Source organism: Equus asinus, chromosome 10, assembly GCF_041296235.1.
Source record: "Equus asinus isolate D_3611 breed Donkey chromosome 10, EquAss-T2T_v2, whole genome shotgun sequence".
NCBI lineage: Eukaryota > Metazoa > Chordata > Mammalia > Perissodactyla > Equidae > Equus > Equus asinus.
The window spans coordinates 45032568-45043536 of NC_091799.1; the positions used below are offsets into that span (position 1 = coordinate 45032568).

Consider the following 10969-nt stretch of genomic DNA (forward strand, 5'->3'; position numbering starts at 1 on the left):
TCACTCAGTTAGGTGTTTCTGATGTATCAGCTTCTTCATAGCAGCCTTCACGTCCTTGTTCCTCAGGCTGTAGATGATGGTGTTGAGCATGGGGGTCACCACCCCATAGAAGAGGGAAATGAGTTTGTCTGAAAGGTCCTGTTTGTCTGCCCCCAGTGGGTCCTTGGCCTTAGACTTCCCGTACATGAAGAGGATGGTCCCATAGAAGACGACCACGACTGTGAGGTGGGCAGAGCAGGTGGAGAAGGCCTTTTTCCTCCCCTCAGCTGAGGGGATCCGCAGGATGGTAGCAATGATGAACATGTAGGAGACAAAAATGAACAGGACTGGGATTGCAAGGAAGATCACGTTGGCCACAACCATGCTGATCACATTGATGGAAATGTCAGCACAGGCCAACTTCAGGACAGCCAAGATCTCACAGGTGAAGTGGTTGATGATGTTGTCCCCACAGAACGGCAGCCTCATGGCCTGCAATGTTTGAACTACAGAGGTGGTGAGACCAGCTGCCCATGAGCTGATGGCCATGGGCACATAGGCAGCCTTGCTCATGATCACGGGGTATCTAAGGGGGTTGCAGATGGCCACATAGCAATCAAATGCCATCATGCTCAGGAGCACACACTCTGTGGCTCCCATGGCAAAAGAGAGAAACATCTGCACAGCACAGCCTGAGAAGGAGATGGTTTTCCTGGGGGTCAGAAAGCTGTTGAGAATGAGGGGGACAGAGGAGGTTGTGTAGCAGATGTCCAGGAAGGAGAGGTTCCCCAGGAAGAAGTACATGGGCATGTGCAGGTGGGAGTCAAGGGTGGTCACCAGCATGAGGACACCGTTGCCCAGCAGGACCACCAGGTACATCAGCAGGATGAGCACAAAGAACATTTTCTCCAGCCCTGGGTGGGCTGAGAGGCCCAGGAGAATGAACCCCACCATGGGGGAAGTCTGATTGGACCTGTCCATGGTGCATCTGCTCTGTCACCTGCAGGAGCTAGCTGAGGTCAACCTCCGCACTCTCTGACTCCAAAAGTGCCTGGGCAGCGGGCAAAACCCCCACCCTGCTGAGCAGCTGAAGAACAGCTCTGACGATTCAGTCGATCTATGGGATTCTAGGTAAATATATTGTGCTTATAGCCTATTCTTGTAGCCCCATTTTCCCCATATGTATCTTGTAGCATTAGCTGAAGTTTACTCTGTAGCAGTTTCTGTGCTTCATGTTTTCAATATTCCTTGAATTCTTGCATGTTCTAAACTGTTTAAAATATTTAACTTCTTCTTCCAGGAAGAATGAACGAGTTAATTTGGACTAACTCTCCTGCAGATGACAATTAGAAAAACTGGACAAACTATATAAAACATTTGTGTAATGCATTTGCAAGGTAATAAGACAACGAGGAATCATAGGGTCACAATTCTGGGAATAAGAGGGACTCAGAGAAGTAAGAGCAGCATTTGAAGGTAGGTTTCCACTGGGGCAGTTGCAGCTTCTGGAGGTGGCACTGAGAGTCCAAGAAGCACTACAGACAGCCTGGAGGTGGGCAGCAAGGCCACTGTGAAGGTGCCCCTAACCAAACCTCCTCCCTTTGGGAGGGGACCCCAAAGGCAGCGCCATAGGAATAAGAGTGAATCAGGAGGAAACACGCATTTCCAGGCGCTGGAGCTCAGCTTCAAGCCTTCTCAAGGCCCGAGATTGGATTGAGGCGGTCTCAGATTTTCCATGCTCTCCAATATCTAACAGAAGCAAACACAAATCCACTCTGAAGGAAGGTGACATCACCCCAGTCTGTAAATCATTTCTACAAATAATTTCGCAAATACGACATCTGGAACACATTAAAAAAGCATATGGCACACAGGAGTCAAGACAACATAAATGAAAAACAACAGGAACTCGAGCGTCCCTGTCCTCGGGGCAGGTGGGAGCCAAGGGCTCCTGTGCCCTGGCGTCACCTTCTGAGAGAATTAGCCGACTGCAGTGCCTAGGTCTTAGCAGCCTGTGATACTTTGGTACACTGGGGCAGCTCGTGCGCCGCTTGTGCACTGTGGCCACGTGGAAGGAGAGTTCTGGCTGAATATCCCCTCTTCACCCCCCACCTGCCTGCACCAGAGGTGCTGGCTTCTCTGAGACTCTGCACACAGTCCTGCTCTGCCAGCGCTACCTGCCGGGAAGCTTAAATCTCTCCTCAGACTTCTAAGTCTTCCCCGAACTGGGAGTTATTCTGGATCAGTAAAAAACTTGTTGGCAACCGTGAGGGTGTTGGGCATTCAGTTTCATTTGCTCTGTATCTGAAATTCTCGTCCCAGAGACCTATCTTTCAATAATCAGGCCTTCCTTGGTTGTGCAGGGCGCTTCCTGCTTGGGGAGCTCTGAGCCGCTCCTCTGCTGGTGCCCAGCATTAGAGCTGTTACCGAGTCAGTGCCGTCATAATTCAGGTCAGCTGGGCAGACATTTATTGAGCGTCTGCTCTGGGATGGGTATAATTCTAGGTGCTAGGAACACAGCAATGAGGGGCAGAGCCCCTGACTCAAAATCTAACGGGGTGGGGGAGGAGGGGTGGAAGGAGGAGGGGAGAATAATTATACAGACAAGTAATTACATCACCACCACCATCATCATCATCATCACCATCCCTATAATCGTTCTAATGCTAGTGAACACAGTCGTTAGGGTCTATTTGGCAATGCGCTCCCTTTCCAATGCAGAAAGCCCCTTCCTGCCCTTCTCACGATGCCCCCGCCTGGAGCTGACTCCCTGAGGGATGTGCGGTGCTGTGATGAGCCTCTTGGCCAGGCTCATTGCACTTTAAAGTAGTTCCCCTTTGATATTGAGCTGAAATCTGCTCCTTTGCAACTTGAATCCCTCCTCCCCAGACCCCCCTCCAAATATCCAGAAATAGCTTGGCCTCACCATGAAGATAAACAAGGATCAGTCTCCCCTTTTCTCCCAGGGCCTTAAAACAATCAATCCATCTCTTAGAAGCAAATGTACCATCCAGGAGTTGAGTACAAAGGCTGGTCAGTACTGAGAACCGCCCCCAGCTTAGGGATGGCTCAGGTGCCCGGCACACACAGCTGCCTGCGGTGTGTGTGCTGGAGCAGCCCCAGCGGGGTTGTCATTCTGTGTCAGCCAGCCCTCCAGCCTCTCCCAAGAACCTGGATCATGTGAAGAAAATTCACATGTCATCACCCTCCGTGTCATCACAACCAGAAACATGACTCGTTATTATTGCTGGACTTGGAATTCGTAACTTCAGAAGGAGAAAGGGCCCCCAGTTTTAACCGAGGAGGGAAAGCTGCAGGGGAAGACTATGAGCTGCGTGGTCCCGGGCAAGCCCTTTCCCCTCAGCACAAAGCGGGTGAGGCCAGAGATCTTGGAGACTCTTGCGGTTTGATGGGTCTACTTGACCCGTGAGAAGAACGTCGTACCAATGGAAGGGCTTCCTATCTCCCCTTCTCAAGACCCCATTCCATTCTAATCAAGTCTGATGGCAGAAATGTAGCTGTGACAACGAAAATTTTGGTATGATCAAAACCTGGACTTACCTGTATGAGAAACATGATGAGCAAGAATGATCCATTTCCTAAGGGTTGGGAAGAGGACACACATCAGAAATAGTGACCCTGAGTCTGAGGTGCCAGGAGGGTTCAGAATGTGACAGGTGAAGGGTCCAGCCGTCCTCTCCCCTCCACCTGCTTTGTGCGCTCAGGGCACAATCTCCGAGGGACTAGCCATCATCCTTAGAAGGTAATTTAAATCCCAGTTTATTCTTTGGGACTGTTTTAGTCCCTGAAGTCATTTAAAGTTTGGAAAGTGAGTGGTACTCAGTTTAGACACTGTATTCTTCTGGGATAACATCCTCAAGATCCAATTATGCAGAAGGCACTGGAGGAGGTTTGCCGCCTGCTGCCTCTCTTCTTCCCTCATGTTTTCCTCCCTCCCTCCCTCCCTCCCTCCTTGCCTTCCATCTCTGTGAACATCATAATCCCTTTAACAATCCAACAGCCTGCTGGTAAGTAACTCACTCAGAACACCAAGTCTTTTCTCCTGTGCCTTGCAAAGCCGCATCAAGCCAAGTCTGTGCTTATGCAGTGGTTTTGGGGGGTCTGAGTGAAAGACATACTCTCCCTCTAAATTTTCAACTCCTAGAATTAGGCCTCTTGAGGCAACCTGCTCTGCCTGCTCTCCGCCATCCCTCAGCCCTGCCTCCCCCTCCTCCCTCCCTCCCTCCCCCCCTCTCCCACCCAGGCCCTCCCTTCTTCTCCCTCCCCCCAACCCCAGCCCTCCATTGACCCCTCCCCCACTCCCCCCTCGGCCCTCATCTGCTTTCTTGTTTCTCGGTCCTTACTCGGCATCCGTATAAGTCATGGCCTACCAGCATCCTGTCATCTGTGCATATGCTCCTGGACTTCAGGGGAGTCATGACAGAATATGACCCAGAGCAGGGATGGGTGCAGAGAATGGGTATATTCCTTTATTCAGAAGTGGTGATTGAGTGTGTGCTGCAGAGAAGGCAGAAACATGCACCGTAACCATGGTCTCTGCCTTCCGGAGCGCACCCTCTCGAGGCAAGGGAGAGGCACATGAGAAGTTAACTACCACACAAGGCAGGAAGCCAGGACAGGGGAATGCCCACACTGTCATGAAAGCCCAGAGGGAGGCAGGGGCCAGACTGCTGGAGGAGGTGATCCTTGGTCCCTGGTGTGCTGGAGCTGCCTTACCAGTCGTGCACATCACCTCCCAACTGCCATTCAATGACTTCATACCACTGGATTGGCCATCGTGGGAGTGTTTACACCACAGAAATCAGAAAATGCTCCAGATCATGGCTTTTTTCAACCTGGAGATCCAGTTGTTAAACTCTACCAGCACACCACTGGAATGGATGAGCGTCAATTTGCCTGATGAAAGGGTGTGGGAATCATCCCAGCGAGGAGGGGATGCATGAACAGAGGGGTGGGGAGTGACCCGCAGAGCAGTGTGGCTGGAGCATAAGGGGCAGGTGCTGCTGATGGGGAGGAAGGCAGGGGCCAGATCTGTGCTGGTCTTTGGGGGCATCCTAAGGAGTCAGGACTTTCTCCTGTAGGGGATGAGGAGGCACTCAGGGGTTTTAAGTAAAAGTATGACATGATCGGATTTGCGTCTTAGGTTGATCCTTCTGGGCACACTGTGGAGGGAAGATTGTGGGCAGGGAGACAAGAACTGAAGAGATAGGGAAACATTTCCAGCAAGTGAAGATAAAAACTGGGGAAGTGATTGAGGGCTGATGAAGATGGGCGATTCAAGAAATGGTTGGTAGATACAAAATAGAACATTAGAGTTGGTTGTATATAGCAGGCAGGAAGCAGGGAGGAGTCAATATTTCTAGCTCAGATGATGGGTGGATGATGGTATACCACTGAAGTAGAGAATATTGACCTAGTTGCTGGTTTTAGAGGAGAAGGTGAATTCAATTTGGGACATGGTATGTTTGAGGAACATCTGCATAGAGGTGGGCGATGTCTGAGAAGGAGACTCATCGCTTCGAGAGAGTGGCTGGACCCCTGGAGACGCTGGCACTGCTGTGCTGTCTCTAGACACAGCTCTAAGTGGACTACCATGTGAGACTGTCAGAGGCCCCATGAAATGCAAATTCATGATATCGACTGGGTGTCCTTGACCTCTGCCCACAAGGGCCCATCCGCTCTGTTGTGAGAACTCCCTAAGAAAGTGGATCGTGAGGGTGGGAAGGAAGTTTCCTGCTTGCAGGAAACAGAGAAAGGCCCCAGAGACCAGTGACCTAGAGGTCAGCAGGGGTGTGGTCAAGGGTCAAAGATCAGAGGTTAGGGGAGAGCAGGGACAGAAAGAGGCGCCGACTCCAGAGCAGAGGAATTATAGGCAGCTGCTCAGATCAACCATTAAAATATACCCTCCCTCTTCTTAGATTCCTTAAAAGAAATAACTGGGATCCTAGTCGTAGAAAGGGTCTAAGTAGATCAATGCTTCTCAGACATTAGCACATCAGAGTCCTCTGGAGGCCTTGTTAAAACTCTGATTAAACACACGCACACAGACAGCACGCACGGAAGGCTGGGCTCCACCTCCCAAGATTCTGATTCTGCAGGTCCAGGGAGGGGCCTGGGAATCTGCATCACTAACTAGTCCCAGTGGGATGCCAACACTGCTCATCTGTCGGTCACACGTGAGGAGCACTGGGCTGACTTCTCACTAACGCAGGCAGGGGGCTCGGGGCATGGAGAGTTGAGATTTGCTGAAAATGTTTCTCCTGATTTCTCCTCACGGCCTGGAGAAGCCTCAGGCAGACCAGCCAAGGAATAGTTGGGTTTTAATTGGCCAAGACAAAGCTTTGTGTGTCAGAAATCTCCTTATTCCGTGTGTGTGAGTGTTTGTGTGTGTGTGAATGTGAGTCTGCCAAAGATGAGTGGAGTGACTGAGGGGGTGGTCTGAATCCCAGCAACCCCAGTGCTCCCTGGGGGCATCTGTTTACTGTGGCGCCCTGAGGACAATGTGGGCAGGACACCCAGCAGAATCCACAAGGTCTGTGACCAGATCCCTGGTCGGAAGATTCTGACCCTACTCAAAACACTGAGATTCTGCCAGGAATCCTGAGTAACAACACGTTCTCTGTGAAGGCAGAAAAGAGCCACCACCACGCTGAGATGAAAGCAGGCCTGGGATCAGGGGCGATGAGGTCAGAGAGACAGAACTTCCCTGAAGAGGGAAGGGCGGGGGCAGGAGGGGAGCTCTCTCCACAGAAGGGAAGGGGCCAGAGCTTTCCTCTTCATGGAGGGGAGCCCACTCCTGCAGCAAGCACTAAGTGGAGAAGCAGGTGTGTAATTTGTGACATGTGGATGCTGGATCATGTGAACAGTATCGCCCGATTCGCTGCTTCATTCCAGGAGCCTCGCTTACTGGACATACCCATGCTCTCCTTCTGAGGAGCTTCCTTACGTTGTTTCCACGCTCTGTACCGTGAGGCACCCTAGCCACAGGACTCATCTCACTGGACCAGGCGGACACCTGCCCCAGGGGCAGTCAGCATACGGGCTGTCTGGTGGCCTACACTGGATGATGACCAACTAACCCTCTTATATCTGTCCCTCAGAAGCTTAAACTTGAAACACTGGGACAGTGAGCAGCTGGTATAAGGAAGGAGAGGAAGGAAAAACCAGAGTAACACAAAGAGAGAAGGCAGTGAGAAGAAGCCTGACCTGTGACAGCTGAAGTTGAGTCACAGGGAGAAGAGTAGGTGGTAATTAGTTCCAGCTGGAGTAAGAGAAGCAAGGCCAGAGTGGTTGAGTCTCCAACATGGCAGAACCCGAGGTTGGGGCACATCAAGCTGTGCCGCAGGGGGGCCCGCAGGAGCCACTCAGACCATGATGGACATTCCAGTGCCTGTTCAGCCACGAGGCCCAACCATACCACTGTTCCTCCATGAACCCCACAACATTCCTAATCCTTGAGGAAATTCAAGCATGAAGGAAGGGGAGCCTCCTGGCATTTAGAGGACAGAGGTCAAAGATGCTAGTCATCATGAATACAAGGTACTATGGCCCAATGAAGGAGGGTCCCTCCACCTGCTCACGTCCAAGTAGCCCTCATACCTACCTCCTGTGGTTTCTGAGCACGCTAAATAAGACAAGATTTTGAAAACAGTTGTAAATTAGTGGAAACCCTTATTAATATTACCATGTCACCACTATCTCAAATGCAACAAACCCAAACGTCCAAAAACTCCTCAATCACAGAAACTATTTCTTAGTCATATCTGTATTCTTAATTTTCAGTAACCAGCCTGGAGCGGTGCACAAAAGATGTACAGAAACTGTACACTGAAATATCAGAAACAGCCCTGCAGCCACTGCACCCCCATCAGCCCAGACAGACTCTCCTCCTTCCTTTCTCCATGTCTTTCTTCTAGTTCTCAAGATCTGGTATTTTAGCCGTTGTTGATTCTTCTCTCTCCTGCATCTCCCATCCCAGAGCTAACTCTACATCCTATCATTTCTTCCTTCTAAATGTCTCCCAGGGCTGCTCACTCCTCCATCTCTGTTATTTTGTCCTGGGCTAGTTCTGCACACTCGTCCTGTACCCAGCCTCCTGGACAGCTTTGTGCCACTCTCAGTCATGCCTTAGTTTCCAGATAGTCTCACTCTGCTGGGCATTCTCTGGAGACAAAGACCCACTTCTGGTCATCATGTCCCCCACCCACCCCTACTCTTTGGTGCTTGGCACAAGTCCTGGCACATGAGACATGTTTGTAACATGGAGATTTTTCAGCATATTGGCAGGCTGGTAACAGAGAGGGAGAGAGAAAGAGAGAGAAAGAGAGTGAGCAAGTGCTGGGTGACCGAGTGGAGGGAGGAGATGCTCTGATGGCTGAGAATCTGTCCAGCCCGAAGTTCCCAGGAATATTTGATTCACTGATGCCCAGCTCTTCTTCTCTTCTAGGCTCTTTGAGTGTCAATGACAGAGCCTCTTAGGACCAACTGTTGTGCTCAAAGCCCAGGAGAACTCTGATTACCTGGCCAGAGAACGTCCTAAGATGAGATTTCCTTGTCGTGAGAGGAGAGCTTTGGATAGACCTCACAACATTGCCTAATTGGGTGTATGGGGTGAAGTCTAAACTCTGAACCTCTCGCCAAACTTTAAAGTGCTTCTGAGATAGGGCCTGGCCCCAAAGCAACCCAGCCCTAAATTCCTGTGAGAGTCATCATGGGACCCGCTGGAGAGCAGTGCGGAGCACAGAGAAGAGGGTGGTGAGCCTAGCAGCTGGGCACGGCTTGCCAGCCCACCCTGGACTGCAGCCTTCTCTGGGCTGGGGCTCCTGACTGAGCCTCAGCCTTGTGAGTCAGCCTTTGTCTCCTTGTCTCACTGAGCCCCAAGGTTAGGCAAGGTCACTATGAGCAGCTCTAGCTTCTGTGAGCTGTGAGCTGTGGCTGCACTTTGGACCCCTCTACACCAGGGTCACTTAGGGGTATCAGGAAGTCAGACAGCAAAAGAGTGTGTGCGCATGTTAAGAGTGTGTACCCACGTGTTGCCAGAGCAGCTCTGAGAGGTATGGCCCATATGACCTACTTGTTTATGGCTTGGTAGCAGCCAGATGGGCAGGTGACACCAGAGACTGTCATTTCTTGTGGCCCCTGTAAACTAGCAGCCTCCCCACTCCCCTGGCCTCTCTTCCTGCTTGCAAAAGACCCAGCCTGGATGGGACCCACACTGGGTAAGTGTTGGGTGACCTCTATGGCCAGCTCTTCACCAGCTGGGAGGGAAAGAAAGAGGCTGATGCAAAGAGGGCTGTGTAGGGAGGGGATTGGGGGAATGGAGCTGAGGGGCAAGGCAACTATTTCCAAAGCTCTGAAGGCTGCTGCTGTGGCAAGGGAGCAGGTCTGTTTTGCATGAGCCCCGGAGGCAGACTTAGGACCAATGGAGGAAGGGAAAAGTTAGAAAAAGGCAGATACCAGGTCCCTGAAGAGCTCTAAGAGTCCAGGCCTCCTGACAGCACTGGAGGCCGGGATTCCCCCGTGTTATTCAAAATGTTCAAGCAGAGGCAGAGAGATCACTGCCTGAAGAGAGGACTCTGTGACAGGCGAGGTAGAGGAGGGGACTGGGTTGGTTGATAGGTGAAGATTCTGCCAAACCTCAAATTCTGCACTCTCTGACACAAAAGGAGCCTTTCTCTAAAAATGATCCCCATCCCTTAACTCCTGATATCTCGAGATAACTTCTTTTGGACGTTGTATCATTATCAATCGGAATCACAATCTTCAGGCCCATGTGCAGTTCAAAAACCTCTCTTTTGACCTCAGGTTCTCCACCTCTAAACAGAGAGGTCAGTGATTCCCAAGACTGGTGTGTGTCAGAAGTACGTGGGGGAGCATTTACTTAAAAAACAAAACAAAACAAAAGGCTGATCCCCAAGACCATCTGCAAAGGTAGGGCCCAGAAATCGGCATTTTTAACCAGCCCTTGGGCAGCTATTAGACAGTCAGCGCCATGCTGTTTGGGGCCCCCTGCGGCTGGGCCTGATGACATCCGGTGTTCCTAATCTCCTTGGCAGTAAAACTGTGATGATCTACGGTGTGGCTTTGGATGTTCTGGGAGGCTGAGTAAGTTTACAGGCGATGACGTCTGCCAAGCATCTAAACGGCCCTGGATGGAGTGTGACTCAAGGCCCCACTCAGCCCAGGCTGGGGATGTCAGCTAGGAGTGGGCTCCAACCATCAGGTAAGATTTTACTCCTTGGGCCAAGTCCCCGAGCAGGTGCAGGCAGGTCAGGTGTGGTTACAGGAGGTGACACACAAGGCTGCCTTGCAGATCAGATTTCTGGGGACTTTTGGGGAGCACTCCACCTTACGGGCTCCAGAAATTCAATCTGGTCAGGTGATTCAGAGAAGAAGATCAAGATCAGATGAACTTATCACACTAACTAAACTCACATAACATGGAAAACTTTATGTTTTCAAGCCAGCACGTGCTCTCCCTATAAGATTATCTGTGTGGGAAGTCAAATTATAGCAGACACTTGCTGGGCAAGGAGGAGCTAGATACAGAGGACTCAGCCACATGAGCCTCATGGTCAGGGTCACTGAGCTGTGATAGCCTGTGGTCCCCAATTATATGACAGAGACAGACTTACTCAGAGGCCCCCGCTTCCCTGGAAAGTGCTGGAGACACACAGCATGTGGAGACATATGATTTTCCTTTGGGTATATTAATATTATTGATTAAGGAGAAATGTCCCTCATTTTATTAAGTTTCATTAGATTTCCAGTGTCTGCTCTTCATGCTTTTGACTGATATACAGCCTGCTTTCGATAACTTAGTTTTATAGTTGAATCTCATAGGGTCAGTTTATTTACAAGTGTAGGGACATCATACTGTGATCCCTATATACTGACCCAAGCAAGCCATCAAAAGACAAATACGATTTTCTACCTTCAGTATTTCAAGAGAGGAAAGAGAGAGGTTGAA

The 10969-nt window shown here is 50.6% G+C and overlaps 1 protein-coding gene across 1 annotated transcript; it reads right to left on the minus strand.

Annotated features, from left to right (window-relative positions):
• Nucleotides 1–960, minus strand: LOC106833702 (olfactory receptor 13C7-like). Its single transcript, XM_014845019.3, has one exon. The coding sequence runs from the start codon at nt 958–960 to the stop codon at nt 1–3; it is 960 nt and encodes a 319-aa protein (XP_014700505.3).
• Between the last annotated feature and the right edge of the window lie 10009 nt (nt 961–10969).

What these genes read in the sequence shown, in the direction of transcription:
- LOC106833702 (XM_014845019.3), bottom strand. Translation starts at nt 960, where the DNA reads ATGGACAGGTCCAATCAGACTTCCCCCATGGTGGGGTTCATTCTCCTG.